The following is a 17080-nucleotide window of genomic DNA, read 5'->3' on the forward strand; positions in this document are numbered from 1 at the left end:
TCTGTTAGACGCTCCAGGAGGATGGAATGGTTGACGGTGTCAAATGCCGCCGAGATGTCAAGCAGGACTAGTAAAAAGGAGTGGCCCTTGTCTAGTCCCATAATAATATGGTCTGTAAGTGATATGAGGAGAGTTTCCGTGTTGCGTGATTTTCAGAAACCGTATTGCGAAGGATATAGGATATTGTGATCTTCTAGATATTCTGAAAGCTGGGTGTTTACCAATTTCTCCGTTAGTTTGGCTAAGAAGGGGAGATTGGAGATGGGTCAGAATTTGTCTCTCTGGTATCTGCTTTACACTGACTCTAGCCACACCCACCCTTAGTCACAAAATGGCAGGTTATAAAGGGCCTGAGTAACCAACTCCAGCTCGTCTAGGTAGGAGGAGGGCAAGAGGGGATGGATAGCTTCAGATGTTTGAGAAAAGGTAAATGGAGTTTAGGCATATAGTGACAGACTGGAGAGTTTGGTAACACTGATGTGTGGAAACCTCTTGAGTTTCCAATAGAGTTTGGTGGTAAGGGGTTGAGTGCTGAGAGGAAGCTGTTATTTCTCTTCCCCCTCAGTGAGCATCCGAAGGAAATACTGACTGCACAGAAAACTGTTATGTGCTATAGCTATAGTCAAAAGGAAAGGGTTTGTAAGCTCTCTCCTGAATTTTGAAGAGGAAAGGAATGAAAGGTTAAGGCAACCTTTCTATTCCTATTTATTCTTGAAGTGCTAAGCTTATGTATCATGGTCCAGCAAGCTGAAATCTGGGATCGCCCCCACAGAAGTAGCACAGAACTTTAAAGCAGGACTAGGACTGGCCTTCCGCCTAGTCAGCCCCCTACTCTGCAGTTTGAGCCCTTGGGTTCTGGGGGCCAGTAGAAGTTTCCTCCTGGAGAACATCATAGTTAATGATGGATTCAGGCACAGATTTGAAGCTGAAAACGTAAGAAAGAAAAGAGCATGCCATAGTGGGTCAGACCAAAGGTCCATCAAGCCCAGCATCCTGTTTCCAACAGAGGCCAAACCAGGCCACAAGTACCTGGCAAGTACCCAAACACTAAGTAAAACCCATGCTACTGATGCTAGTAATAGCAGTGGCTATTTTCTAAGTCAACTTGATAGCAGGTAATGGACTTCTCCTCCAAGAACTTATCCAAACCTTTTTTAAACCCAGCTACACTAACTGCACTAACCACATTGCCTGGCAACAAATTCTAGAGTTTAATTGTGCATTGAATGAAAAAGAATTTTCTCTGATTAATTTTAAATGTGCTACATGGTAACTTCATGGAGTGTCCCCTCATCCTTCTATTATCCGAAAGAGTAAATAACCGATTCACATTTACCCATTCTAGACCTCAGCCATCTCTTCTCCAAGCTGAACCGTCCTAACCTCTTTAGTCTTTCCTCATAGGGGAGCTGTTCCATCCAATGTATCATTTTGGTTGCACTTCTCTGAATCTTCTCCAACTATATCTTTTTTGAGATGCATCAAGCAGAATTGTACACAATATTCAAGGTGCGGTCTCACTATGGAGCAATACATAGGCATTATGACATTATCCATTTTATTCACCATTCCCTTCCTAATAATTCCTAACATTCTGTTTGATTTTAAACTGCCGCAGCACACTGAGCTGACAATTTCATTGTGTATGTGCCCCTTCGTGAGCTCCAGGACCCAGGGCAGAGGCCGTATCCCCGCCTACATCCTACTCCTAGCACTACAACACCCGACCGCACCAACACTCATCCATCCTCCTCCAGCACTCATCCAGCTTCCTCCAGCATTCATCTAGCCTCTTCCAGCATGCACCCTCCTCCTTCTCTTTACAATCAGAACAACATGACTCCAGGATTCCCAATCCCTATTCTACATGTCTCGTCACCACCGGAAAAGCACCCATGCAACTTCGGCCATGCTCCACCAGGTCCCTCATTCTAATCATGATCTCACCCATTACTCAACTCCTAGGCCTCACATTATTCTCCTTAACACTATTCAATGCACAATCCCTCACTAAGAAATCTCATCTCCTCAACGATTACCTCCTAGACTCACAACCCGACATCTGCGCTATAACGGAAACCTGGCTTAAACCAACAGCGGGGGTTCCGGGACCCATCCCCTGCACTCTCACACCCTCGGAACCAGTTTCAAAATGGTTCCGATAGCCTTTGACCTACCATGTCACAGGGGCTACCGGTGCCATTGGTCAGCCCCTGTCACATGGCCATTGGCGCCATCTTGTGCTCCTACCATGTGACAGGGGCTGACCAATGGCACCGGTAGCCCCTGTGACATAGTAAGGGCAAGGCTATTGGTGCCATTTTGATTCCTGTCATCTGATGGCACGAGTGCAGGAGATCGCTCCTGGACCCCCAGGGACCCCCAGGGACTTTTGGCCAGCTTGGGGGGGCCTCCTGACCCCCACAAGACTTGCCAAAAGTCCAGTGGGGGTCCGGAATGACCTCCTGCTCTCGGGCTGTATTGCCAGTATTCAAAGTGGTGCCGGCACTACCTTTGCCCTCACTATGTCACAGGGGCCGACGTCGGCCCCTGTGACATAGTGAGGGCAAAGGCTAGCGGCTGCCAGTACTCAAAATGGCACCGGCGCTAGCCTTTGCGCTCAATATGTCACAGAGGCTGACCGTCGGCCCCGTGACATAGTGAGGGCGAAGGTAGCGCCGGCGCCATTTTGAATACTGAAAATAGGGCCCGAGTGCAGGAGGTCGCTCCCGGACCCCTGCTGGACTTTTGGCAAGGCTTGTGGGGGTCAGGAGGCCTCCCCAAGCTGGCCAAAAGTCCCTGTGGATCCAGCAGGGGTCCGGGAGCGATCTCCTGCACTCGTGCCATCGGGTGCCAGGAATCAAAATGGCACCAATAGCCTTGCCCTTACTATGTCACAGGGGCTACTGGCGCCATTTTGAAACATACCGAGGGTGTGAGAGTGCAGAGGATGGATCCCGGACCCTCCCACTGGACCACCAGGGAGTATTGGTAAGTCTTGGGGGGATCAGAAGGGTGGGGGGGTTGTTTAAATTGGTGACCGAATAATTTGGCGAAAATTTGTTGTATTCGTGGGGAATCGCGATACATTTCGCTTCCCCATGAATACAACGAATATTGGCACATCCGTTGCGGATCGCCAATACGTAGGGACCAAATGCACACCCCTAACAGAGACAGTAGCTAACAAACTATGTCCACTGTCAACTAAAAAAATCAATCCCACCTTACACAAAAGACAACCGTGGTTCTCCAAGGTGCTCTGAATACTTAAACAAAGTCTCAGACAGAAAGAAAATAAATGGCGCAAGGCCACATCCCCTAGCACACTATACGCTTACAAGTCTGCCCTCCACCTCTACAGGAACTCCACTCTACGGTCTAAAAGAGATTTCTACGCTCATAGAATTCACAACCTCGTCTTTGACGCTAAAGCACTATTTTCCTACGTATCTGAAGTCACACACACCAGCGCCCCATCTATTCCTAATGATCAGGCACAATCCAAAGCCAATGAACTGGCAATCTTCTTGCAAACCAAAATCTCCAACCTCTTAACTCTCCTGCCCCCGAGCCCTACCTCTTTGCCTAGCCCCTACTATCTCTCAAATAAAGGGATTTCATTTGAATCATTTGAACCTACTACCGCCATGGAGATTAAAAACATAATAAAGAAAATGAAACTCTCACCGTTAACCCTATGACCAAATCCCAACAAAACTACTCCTACTGGTACCTAATACCATCTCCAAACATCTGGCTGATATCATAAACTGCTCTCTATCACAAGGAATCTTCCCAGATGATCTAAAATTCGCCTTGCTTAAACTTAAACCTCTCCTAAAAAAAAAAACAAACTTAGATCTTAAGGAACCCAACAATTTCCGCCCCATTTCCAATCTGCCTTTTGTTGCTAAGATCATGGAGAAACTAGTCAATTCTAACTTTCAGATTATCTTGAAGACCATCAAATACTGCACGCTACACAATACGGATTCCGTAAGGCACTAAGCACTGAAACCCTCCTCATCTCTCTAACAGACCACCTCATCATGGGATTGGACAAAGGACAATCCTTCTTACTAATCCTTCTTGACCTCTCGATGGCTTTCGACACCGTTAACCATTCCATCCTCCTCAACCGATTATCTGACATCGGAATAATAGGAACTGCCTTCAAATGGTTCGAATCATTTCTCAGTAACAGAGGCTATAAAGTCAGAATCAACAATAAAGAGTCCCCTTGCATCAATTCATCACTAGGAATTCCACAGGGCTCCTCCCTGTCCCCCACTCTCTTCAATATATATCTCCTTCCCCTATGCCAGCTGCTAACAAATCTAAAACTAAAACACTTCCTTTATGCAGACGATGTACAAATCCTAATCCCCATAACAGACTCCATCACAAAAACACTCAAGTACTGGGAAAATTGCATTCAAGAGATCAACCTCCTCATCACTAACCTAAACATGATACTCAATTCAGCTAAAACTGAACTCCTCCTCATCTCCCTGGACAATAGTGATCCCTCTAAGGACACTCACTATCACCTTCGTCACCCAAGCAAGAGACCTGGGAGTATTAATCAACAACCGTCTGAATTTTAAAAATTCATCAACCACACAACCAAGGACTGCTTCTATAAACTGCAGGTACTAAAAAGAATTAAACCACTTCTACACTTTCAAGATTTCAGAACTGTCCTCCAAGCCATTCTATTCTCCAAGATAGACTACTGCAATTCCATCTTGCTAGGTCTCCCCGCCTCTTCAATCAAACCCCTTCAGATGCTTCAAAATGTGGCAGCCAGAATCTTAACAAACACTTGCAGAAGAGACCACATTACACCCATCCTCAGAGATTTACACTGGCTACCAATAAGTTTCAGAATTCTACACAAGTAACTCACTATCATCCACAAAACCATCCATAACCAAACCCTTCGTGACCTACAATTCCCACTCAGAATTCACACCTCGTCCAGACCTATCAGAGAAGCCTATAGAGGAGCCCTGCATGCCCCCCCCAACCAAATCCACCCATCACCTAGCAAATAGAGAATGGGCCTTCTCCACAGCGGGACCAACCATATGGAATGCTATTCCCTCTGAACTCAGACAAGAACCCTGCCTGTTGACATTTATAAAAAGGCTTAAGACTTGGTTATTTAAACAGGCCTTTCCCTAAATCATCGATCAGCATAGCTATCACTTTCGAACTTTCAGCACAATGTAAATATTTGTCTCTGCTATTGAGTTACTTTCTGCTTTGTCTTCTTCTTCCCCCAGTTCCATTACCCTTTTTTCATTGTAACTTACTTCACATTTCTAGATTAATATTTAAGGTTATGTTTTTTACCCCGGTTCCTTGTAAACCGACGTGATATGATTGTATCATGAATGCCGGTATAAAAAAGCACTAAATAAATAAATAATTTATCCACTATGAAGCCTAGATCTCTTTCCTGGGTGGTAGCTCCTACCATGGAACCTAATGATTTTCCAGTCTCACAAGGTCCTCCTGCAGATGAAATTTAATGTGGATAAGTGCAAGGTGATGCATACACTGTTCTATGTAAAGCCCACTACTCTTTTTGGGCATTTAAAAGTTGTATGTAAACCGGATTGATTTGTAGTTCCTACAAGAACTTCGGTCTATAAAAATTAAAAATAATAATAATAATAATAATACAGGGAAAAATAACCCATGATGTAGTTACACAATGTTAGGTTCCTGAATGAGTTTAAACATCATGGTCAGGACCTTAAATTCATAATAACATAGGTTTTGCAAATCATTGCTTTCATTAATATCCAGTGGAGATTGGCTGGAATTGGGTAATAATCCTACTGCGATGTTCTGAATCAGTTGACATTACTTTATCCCTTTCAGAGGTCACTCTAAATAAAGTGTGTTGTAATAATCCAACCTATAGCTAATTGTAGCATAGTCTCAATAAAAAAAAAAGCCCACACCTACACACTTACTACATTAGAGACTGTCATAAAAAATGAGCATTTGAAAACTCAGTTATTAGTGGTTGTTCAGTGCAATGACCTAATACTAACCACTTAGGTGCAAGACAAATCAAAATATAATCATCAATCTCACTAAAGCATTTTTTTTCTTTTACAAAAACATTTTTTTTTTAAAAGCTCTAAATTTGATAACACTTTTCTTATTGCGTGATAGAACATTTCTTTTTCAATTGCCCTATAATGCCACGACCTGGCTAGATGACATGTTTCATTTTGAATGTTCTAGTTTCAAAATGGCTTCCTGAATTCTCACACATTTTTGAAGCACTTATTTGTTGCTCTTGTGTTGATTGTCCGCTGCACAAATAGCCCCTGAAGAAGATTCAAAATGAAACACATTACGTGTCCAGGTCATGGTGTTACGAGGCAAAAGAAAAAGGACTGCTCAGTCATGCAATGAGGTAAGTGTTATTGAATTTAGTGCTGTTTTTTGTTAATTATTTTTGTGAAGCAAATAATCACTATTAAGTAAGTTTTCAAAAGTTTGTTTTTTTATCTCGGTCTCTCATGTAATAAGTATGTACTTGTGGGTTGGTTTTTTTTATTGTTCCTGTTGGTTTTTTCATGAGATATTGGCATTAATTCACCATAGTAGATTTTAGACTTATTTTGTTAATTGTAGCAGAAATCATATGAACAAACTAGGTCTGTGAGAATTAGAGTTGAATTTGGTGCAGCTAATGTAAGTAACAGAAATGTGTTTTCAGTACACCTGATATATATTCAGTATAAATAGAATCTGCAGGCCCAAGGTTTCCTGCGCAGTGCCTGCTCACACCTCCCAGAACTGCCACCTTTAACCTGCTGCATGGACAGGACTGTGTCATATATCTGGACATGACAAAGGCATCTCCTAGAGGGATACAGGAACTTTTACATGTACGAGTGGCATTTACCTCACTCACTCCACAGAAGATCAAATCTGTGCTCAGCAGCGTCTCAAATTATTGAACATTGGCCTGGTGTGTAGATATCTGCAGTGGACAGATGTTTGGTAAATAGTGTGTAACCCCATCTTAAGGTACATAAAATAGTGGGAGGGCTTTCACTACTGCTAGAAAGATCCGTCTCCTAAATGTATTTAGTGGGTTCAGTCAGCTGGTCATGTAGGTGGTGAAGTGGACCAGAACAGAGACAGCAGAGGTTAAGACACCAGTTTTCTGTTGACTGGACAGGAGGGACAGCCTCCTTCTCCCCTCCATGAACTCTGGCCCCAGTACTGGGATAATAAACAAAGATCCACCATTTTCAAATAACTAAAGTCTTCTGTTTCTGGATTTTCCAGCCAGAAACTATGAATAATCAGACTTCATGGGACAGAACAGACAAAAGTAAAATTTTTACCACAAAATGTAGTGCTTGGTACTGCCTATGACGTAGTATACCACTCACTCAGCCTTCACGTAAAAGTCAAATAATTGTCCCAATGTCACCATTTGCCAGGATTATAAGGTATACATTTCCCAGACTAGCATTCTTCCTTCATAACAACCATAAATATGATTTTTTCTTCCAAATTCTTAGCCTTCCCTCACCACAAGGGATAGGAACAAGACTCCCAGATCCTCTTCCAGTTTAACCCCAGTCTCACACACTATAAAAGAATGAGGCTCGTTCCCTTAGTCTTTACTCACAATTCTTAATGCACAAGTCTCTTCCTCCCCAATGTTATTGCTGTCCTGGGTTGGGTCCATGCACTGATGAAGCTTCCAGAACCCTGCAATCATAAGTCCCACATCCAGCCACTGGGTGTCACCCTTGAGCAATGACAACAACTCTCTCCTCCAGGGAGCTGTGAATGCTTCTGCCTCTTCCACAAACCCCATAAACGAGATTTCTATGCCGCTAAGATCCATGACTACAGCTATAATCCCAAAGCTCTTTTTGCCTATGTGTCCAATCTCATTAAACCCACCACCCTCTGCATTCCAGACTCCGAAGCTGATGCCAAGAGCAACGAACTTGCACACTTCTTTCATAATAAAATCATGAAACTCATCTCCAGATTCCCTGTCTCTACTCACTTTCCCTTCTCGAGTCCTGTTCCCTCCACCACTGTCCTATCAGCATTTGACCTCACTTCCTCCAAGGAAATAGAATCTAATCTCAAAAAACTCAAACCTGCCTCACACCCGAGTGATACCATTCCCTCCAAAGCGCTCCTTGCAATCCCAAACACTATCTCCAGAGCAATAGCTGGCATCGTCAACTTCTCACTATCTTACGGCTCTGTCCCAGACACACTTAAACAAGCAGTGGTCAAACCCCTCCTAAAGAAGCCCGCTCTTGACCCCAAAGACCCTGCGAATTTCCGTCCGATATCCAACCTTCCTTTCATTGCCAAGATAATGGAAAGAGTAGTTAATTCACAGCTTATGGACTACTTAGAAAACCACAATATCCTCCTTGCCGCACAATTCGGCTTCCGTAAACATCTTAACACTGAAACCCTCCTGCTTACACTTACCGACCACCTCCTTATAGGAATGGAGAAGGGCTCTAGCTACCTTCTTGCCCTCCTGGACATATCTGCCGTCTTCGATACTATATGCCACAATCACCTACTTGTCCGTCTAGAAAGTATCGGTATCTCTGGCCTGGCCTTAACATGGCTCAAATCCTACCTATCAAACAGAACTTTCTCAGTCAAAATAGGCAATGCTATCTCTACTTCCCTCCCCTTACAACAAGGTGTCCCACAAGGCTCTTCCCTCTCCTCCACCCTCTTTAACATTTACCTTACCCCTTTATGCCACCTCTTAACTGAACTCAAACTTGCCGACACTGGCAAGGATTGTTAATCTATCCTTAGAGGAAGGATCCATGCCAGATGCATTGAAAGGAGCAATCGTAAAACCCATTTTAAAAAAGAAAAACAGTGACCCACTTAACCTGTGCAACTACAGACCTGTATCAAACTTACCCCTAATTGCAAAATTAATAGAAAAAACTATACAAAAGCAACTAGCGGAACACCTAGATAACAATAACATACTATATCCCTCACAACATGGATTTCGAAAACATTAAAGCACAGAGACACTCCTACTGGCGCTGACAGACAACATCATGAGGGGATTTGATAACGGTAAACAATACATTCTAGTGATGCTAGACCTCTCAGCAGCTTTTGATACTGTTAATCACAACATACTTTTAAATAGACCAGAAGAAATAGGACTAGGCAACAAAACACTCAGATGGTTTAGATCATACCTAAGCAACAGATATTTTCAAGTTCAAATCAAAGATTCTATGTCAGAAAAAATAGACCTTCAAACAGGTGTACCACAGGGATCCGCCCTCTCTGCTACACTTTTCAACATATACCTGCTCCCATTATGCCACCTACTAGCCGGACTGGGAATCACTCACTACATATACGCAGACGATATCCAATTTATATTACCCATTGACGATACAATGGAGAAAACATTAAACATAGCGAACATGTATCTAGACATTATCAAACAACTATTAAATCAAATGGAGTTAGTAATTAACATAGAGAAGACAGAATTCCTTCATTTAGAAAGGAAAAAAAACCATGGAGATCTCACACAACCCAATCACACTCATTAACAACAAACAAATAATACTTGCAGAGAAAGTACGAAATCTAGGCGTAATAATCGACACAGAACTAAGCTTAAAACAACATATATCCATAAAAGTAAAGGAAGGATACGCCAAACTCATGGTCCTCAGAAAACTTAAACTACTTCTAACAACCGCCAACTTTCGATCAGTACTGCAAGCGCTAATATTTGCAAGCACTGATTATTGCAATACCCTTCTACTAGGTTTACCATACACCTCCATAAGACCACTACAAATATTACAGAACACGGCTGCAAGAGTAGTAACTGGAAAAAGGAAAAGAGACCACATTACAGAAACACTGGCTGAGTTACACTGGCTTCCCATTGAACAAAGAATACAGTACAAAACACTATGCACCATACACAAATTAATACACAACGAAAACGCAGACTGGCTCAACACGGCCCTTCATGTACACATCCCCAACAGAAATCTAAGATCAGCCAACAAGGCACTTCTAACTATTCCATCAGTAAAAACAGCAAGACGAACCCAGGTAAGAGAGAGTGTTATCCTTAGCGGGACCCATACTATGGAACTCCATGCCCTTGGAATTAAGACTACAATGAGAAAACAAAACATTCCGAAAAAAATCTAAAAACTTGGCTATTTAAACAAGCCTTTCAAAAAGAGAAGGGAGAATAGATTCCAAGGACTTGCAAGGTTCAAACCAGGGAAGTGCAAGAGTAAAAACACCCACACAAACAGGAATCAATAAGGGTGTTTGTTTTTTTAATAGAATTCATCACTAAAGGATAAGTTACATTTATAGAATGAGTCCTGAACTCAAACTGCTATAGATTTGACCTGGACAGAATAGTGATCACACTCACTTAACATCTAGTTTTGATTAAAAACTTATGTTACCGAACCTAATGGCACCTGTGTAAACTGATAAATTTTAATAACATTATTTTTGTGCCTTACTGTAAACCGTTGTGACGGTACCCACCTTAATGACGGTATAGAAAAGATTTAAAATAAAAAATAAAATAAATAAATATATGCTGATGATATCCAAATCATAATCCCTATCCACAACTCAATATCCGATGCATTGAAGCACTGGGAAACCTGTCTCATTCCAATTAACTCTCTTCTAACGAACCTCCACCTCGCTCTCAACACCAACAAAACGGAACTATTACTTATCTCCCCCCATTCTAAACCCCACTCACTTCATAATCTCACTTGTAAATCCACTATAAACCAACCCTTTGTAAGAGATCTCGGAGTCCTCCTGGATGAACAATTAAACATGAAAAAATATGTAAGCTCCATCCTTAAGGACGGTTTCTATAAATTAAATGTTCTAAAAAAACTTAAGCCACTGCTACACTCTCAAGATTTTCACACTGTTATCCAAATTTCCCTCCTTTCTAAACTGTAATTCTCTACCCCTAGGTCTCCCACACGCTACGATCAAACTGCTCCAAATGTTGCAAAATGCAACTGCTAGAATCATCACTAACACCCGTAAAACAGATCACATCACCCCGATTCTGAAAGGCCTTCATTGGCTGCCTATCCCATTCCGAATACTCCACAAAACACTTACCACCATACACAAATCCATCTTCTCTCACAACTCCCTCTGGCTTGACATACCATTTAGCCTTGTCACTCAGACCCGTCCTACCAGGACAGTTCACAAAGGAACTCTGCAAGTGCCCTCTCTAAAAAGGGCACATCTCACTTCTACTAGGGAAAGAGCTCTTTCTATTGCAGGCCCCACACGCTGGAATTCCATGCCCATGACACTCCGATTAGAATCCTGCCCAATTAAATTTAGATCTAAATTGAAGACCTGGCTATTCCATCAAGCCTACCCTGACTAATCTACTTCCCCCTGTGAACCCAGTACCACCATTGTATTACACCCTCTTATACTCCGATCTTCTCACTGTACATTATCAAGATGTTGCCTTTTCTGTTGGAACTTATAATTTATCAGTTGTTTTTTGAATTTATTTAACTAGTTTACAGTCCTGTATTTTCCTTGCCTTTGCCTTAGTTTTCTTTTACCCCCTCCCTTTACCCTGTTATAATGTATTTTCCTCGCTTTTGTTAATATATGAACCGGCATGATGTGCCTTTCTAATGCCGGTATATAAAAGTTATTAAATAAATAAATAAATAAATAAATAAATAAATCTGAGCTGAAAAATAAAAGACCAAATCCAAGGATGAAACCAGGGATCTTCCTTTTCTGTTTTAAAGGAAGAATCATTTTGAACCCCACTAGAAATTGGAATCTTCTATAGTGATAGCTACTGTGATTTACCATCTGCTCCCATAAGCTACTTCCCTATGACCCTCCTAACTGCATTCTTTACCTCCTTGTTCCTCAGACTGTAAATGATGGGGTTCAGCATGGGGATAAGAGTCATGAAAACCACAGATAGGATTTTACCCTGCTCCTGGGAGTATGTTGAGGCAGGTCTCAGATACATGAACAATCCTAAGAAATAATACACAGAGACAACAGTGAGGTGAGAGGAGCAGGTGGAGAAAGCTTTACGCTTCCCCTCTGCAGAGCGGATCCTCAGGATGGCTGAGACGATGTAGGTATAAGATACAAGAGTCACGGAGAAAGCAGGTACTACCATCAATGCAGCCACAACAAACACCATGCTTTGTGTGTGGTCTGTGTCAGTGCAGGAAAGCTTTAACAGTGGCATGAGGTCACAGAAGAAATGATCGATCACATTTGAGGCACAGAATGAAAGGTGGGTGACAGAAGCTGTGATTGTCTCAGATGGTAGAAAGCCGATGATCCAAGAAGCAGCAGCCAGCAGGACACAGACTCTGTGATTCATAATTAAGGAATAGCGCAAGGGGTTGCAGACTGCAGCATAGCGGTCAAAAGCCATGGCAGTAAGGAGGAGATCTTCAGTGCCAACAAAGCCTAAGAATAAATAAAGCTGCACAATGCACCCAGCATAAGAAATGGTCTTATCCCCTGAGAGGAAGATCCTCAGCAGTTTTGGGATGATGGTGCATGTGCAGAAGATATCTGTAAGAGAGAGGTTACTGAGGAAGAAGTACATGGGGGTGTGCAGGCGGGGGTCAGCACAGGTCACTGTGATAATCACAAGGTTCCCCAGCAGGGTGATCAGGTAGATGAGCAGGAACACCAGAAAAAGGGAAACCTGCATCTTTGGCTTATCAGAAAGTCCCAGAATAATGAATTCTGTCACCATCGTTATATTTTCTAGATCCATTGGGACAATCACACTCTTATTTATTTCATTTATGAACTTCTGAACATTTCTATCCTTAATGGTATGATAAACTTGCTTCAAGCAGTGAAGACCAGAACTCACACAATAAACATAAAACATGGACATACAATAAGCATACAAAAGAAAGAAGATCACTTAAAATAAAACCAAAATATAAAACCTATTATAACAAGTTAACAGTCATCAAAAACACTCTACCCAAATGTCTGTTGAAGTAAAGACATTTTTACACTTTTCCTGAAGGCAAGGTAATCCCCTTCCAATCAAAAATCTAGCAAAAGAGGGTTCTACAGAATAGGTCCTGCCACTAAAAACAGTCCTGGAGCTGTAAAAAGAAATTGGAAATGACGAATATGATAAGTGCAGATGTCATTGAGTTTTACAGATGTTGTATTGTGTGGCCTGCAGTGAAAGTCGTTAATCTGCACCTCTCAGGTGTCACTTACAACTCCTTCGCAATATGTTGGATGTTCATTGCATTGGAGGAGATTTACAGTCAAAGGTTTTCTATTAGCAAATGTTCTCATCCTATTCTGTATCTAAAAGAAAAGAAGTTTTACAATTAGGTCTACAAGTCAGTGACTGAGTCAGGGATAAGAGCTGAGGCACAGGGAGATACAATGACTTTCCCAAGATCTCACAGAGTCAGTGATAGAGCCGGCGAATAGAACCGGTGGACAGAAATGAATGAATGGTAGTGTGATAACGTTTTTGCCGATGATAAAAAAAATGAAGGCAACAGATAATCAATTTTCTTACATATTTGAATTTGACTTCAGAGTTAAGTGGCTGCTCATAGCTGTAAATATTAACTGTTATCTTTACAACTGAAAGTATTCTGATTGGCAATAAAAACATTTTAAAAAATGAACTCAAGCACACGGAGATCAAATGCCTCCCCCAACATCACACAACCCAAGGCAGAACTGGGAATTAGAGCTCAGAATTTATTTTGGTTCCTAGTCCCCAGCTCTTATACCAGAGCTCTCTTTAAATTAGATTTTAAGGTATTATATTGAGATATTCAGCTTCTTACTTTCAGCTTAATCCCTTTTATCAATGTCCTTTCAGACAGTCTCCGCCCTACCCTCTGATACATCAGATCCCTGTGGCTCATCTTGGTTGCAGGTAGGAGATTCAGTCATAATAAACTCTCCGTGGAAAAACCATATATATTACAAGGAAAAAGAGCAGGATCTGAGGGACACTTGAAGCTGATCCAGACTGGCCACCTTCATCAACAGGATTCTAGGTTCTCGGACCCTTGGTCAGCCCACCATGTTCTTGTCTTCCTTGCTCTTTGCTAAGTGGGTCTGATACCAGTGGAGGCTTCTGATTTACTAAGGGTCACTGAGCTATGTATCTACCAAGAGAAGAAGTGCACCGGTGCCCGAACTGTGATCTCTGCACTATGATGTGCACCAGAAAACCCAACTAACCATCTTCCACTCTCCAATAGATTCTTCTTCCTGGTTCTCCATCTTTAGCAGCTCTGAGTGGTGCAGAACAACATAAAACAATCCTCACTCTCTCCTGCTTCCCTTCCATCTTTCCCTCTGCAGCTTCTCTTACCACCTTCAGGACTGCTTCTGGTCTTCTTCCTCCTTCCCCTCCCTGCGTCTCTGTGCCCCCTCTGTCCTTCCCTCTCCTGAATCCTTGTGTCCTCATTTCACTCACAAATGAAACATTTTACAGTGAATGCTTTGTGGAGCCGTCACTGCTGTGCCAGACGTGTGTAATGCAGCAGGGAAGCAAATTGTGCCGCAGAACTATTAAATCAATGCTTATTCCCCTAACATTCAGTGACTGACGCTGTAACCTCCCCTCTCTGTTCTCTTTCGCTGTTCTGCCTCTTTCCTTCATTCTTGTCTCATGAAATGTCTGTTCGTATTCGTCAGGGGGCAGATACGTTGCATTCGGCAAGGGGGTCCCCCGATACGTTCATATGTTGATTCTTATTCATTTCCCATTAAAATTAAATTAACTATTACCCCCCACCCTCCTGACCCCCCCAAGACTTTCCAAAACTCCCTGGTGGTCCAGCGGGGGGTCCAGGAGCCATCTCTTGCACTCACACCCTCAGTGCCGGTATTTAAAATGGCACCGATAGCCTTTGCCCTCACTATGTCACAGGGGCTACTGGTGCCATTACTCAGCCCCTGTCACATGGCCATCGGCACCATCTTGTGCCCTACTATGTGACAGGGGCTGACCAATGGTACCGGGTGCCCCTGTGACATAGTGAGGGCAAAGGCTATCGGTGCCATTTTGAATACTGGCAGCCAACAGCCCAAGTGCAGGAGGTCACTCCTGGACCCCTGCTGGACTTTTGGCAAGTCTTGTGGGGTCAGGAGGGTCCCCAAGACTTGCCAAATGTCCCTGGTGGTTCAGCGGTGGTCCAGCGGGGGTATGTAATGTGGGCACTTCTGGGCTCACAGCTCAGTAAGCTGACTCCTCGTCCACGGGTGGATCTACTTGGTGCTCCAGCTTTTCCAAGTTCCCCTACCTCCCTTTAAGCTTTATATTACAATTCCCCTCCCACCTCTCAAAGCTGGCACAGTCTCTCAGCACTCACAGTTCTGAATGAGCCAACTACCCCAGCCTTGCTCTGTCCACCTCCCACCCTTATACATGTCCCAGGACACTCTCTCTCTCTCTCTCTCTCTCTCTCTCTCTCTCACTCTCTCTCTCTCCATCTATCTCTCTTTGCCCAACCCAAGTCTGTGCATGCAGTTACAGATCTAAAAATTTGAATATTTTAAAGTAGATTTTTGTCTTCCTTTTGGCTTTCTTACACTTTCGTACTGTTCAGAGAAAGTATATAAAGTTGGCACAACAAAATTGTGCCTGATGAGATAACGCAGCTCACAGAAGGCATTAAAGTCACACGTTACAGGATTGCTGGGGTTTCTCCTTACCTGTCCTGCAGCGCTGCCTCCTCTCCTCCACTGTGGATCAGATGAGGGACACCTCGGGTGTCTTAAATGCTTTATGAATGGGAACTGGGGAAAAATTGTTCTATCTGGGAAATTAAAAAGTCTCACAGACAATTAAAGGAAATTTTCTTCTCTGCCAGAGTTATCTTGGGAATTTAGAAGTGATTGATCTGTGGGGAGAATACGTTTTGGGTCTCTCATTCTGCTCTGCTCCAGCTCTGGTGAGGGAATCTCCTGTTAGTGTTAGAGAAGTTTAGAGAAAGTCTGATCTCACCTTCACTTGCAATGATCAATGGTCAACATTTGGGGTTCATACATTAATTTCATTTACAAAGACCCCTCCCTGCCTGTCTCTCACTCACCAATTCCCATCCCAAGAGCACTTTTCAGCTGCCTTCTCTGAGATCTCCTCTCACCTCCTCCCCTCCAGCTGCTGCAGCCCTCACAGTCCGTTCCCTGCTCTGTACCACGTCCCTTGTAGATCTTGTCTGTTATATCAAGCCTTCTTGTAAGTTTTGAGCTCTTTAGAGAAGGGTCCTGTCATGTTCTGTACTTGTTTATTATTTGTACATTGTATATGGTTTACCTGCTGTCTACCCTGGTCTGCACATTGATGATTCTTTATAAATTGTACAAAGTAAAACCATAATCAAAGTTCCCTAGCATTGAGGGAGAGAATATAATTTGTTGTAGAAGAGCCAAGAGAGGAGAACACGGTGATATGGCAGGAGATGGGGAGCTCAGAGGACAACCTCAATATAACGGCCACCAGGTATTCATCCTGTCCAGAGATGAATTTATTAAAGGATAGAATTTCAATGAGCTCTCTCTGTTTATGTCATCAGTGATATCCCTGGTAGGGGTGTGCATTCGGTCCCTACGTATTGGCAATCCGCAACGGATGTGCCAATATTCGTTGTATTCGTGGGGAAGCGAAACGCATCGCGATTCCCCACGGATACAACAAATTTTTGCCGAATTATTCTGCGCCAATTTAAACAACGCCCTGCCCCCCACCCTCCTGATCCCCCCCAAGACTTAACAAAACTCCCTGGTGGTCCAGCGGGGGGTCCAGGAGCCATCCCATGCACTCTACACCCTCACCTTTGACCTGCTATGTCACAGGGGCTACCGGTGCCATTGGTCAGCCCCTGTCACATGGCCATCGGCGCCATCTTGTGCTCCTACCATGTGACAGGGGCTGACCAATAGCACCGGTAGCCCCTGTGACATAGTAAGGGCAAGGCTATCTGCG

General features: G+C 43.1%; 1 protein-coding gene across 1 annotated transcript; it reads right to left on the reverse strand.

Annotated features, from left to right (window-relative positions):
* Positions 1-11944: 11944 nt before the first annotated feature.
* Positions 11945-12868, reverse strand: LOC115077614 (olfactory receptor 5B12-like). Its single transcript, XM_029579911.1, has one exon. The coding sequence runs from the start codon at positions 12866-12868 to the stop codon at positions 11945-11947; it is 924 nt and encodes a 307-aa protein (XP_029435771.1).
* Between the last annotated feature and the right edge of the window lie 4212 nt (positions 12869-17080).

Source organism: Rhinatrema bivittatum, chromosome 16, assembly GCF_901001135.1.
Source record: "Rhinatrema bivittatum chromosome 16, aRhiBiv1.1, whole genome shotgun sequence".
Lineage (NCBI taxonomy): Eukaryota > Metazoa > Chordata > Amphibia > Gymnophiona > Rhinatrematidae > Rhinatrema > Rhinatrema bivittatum.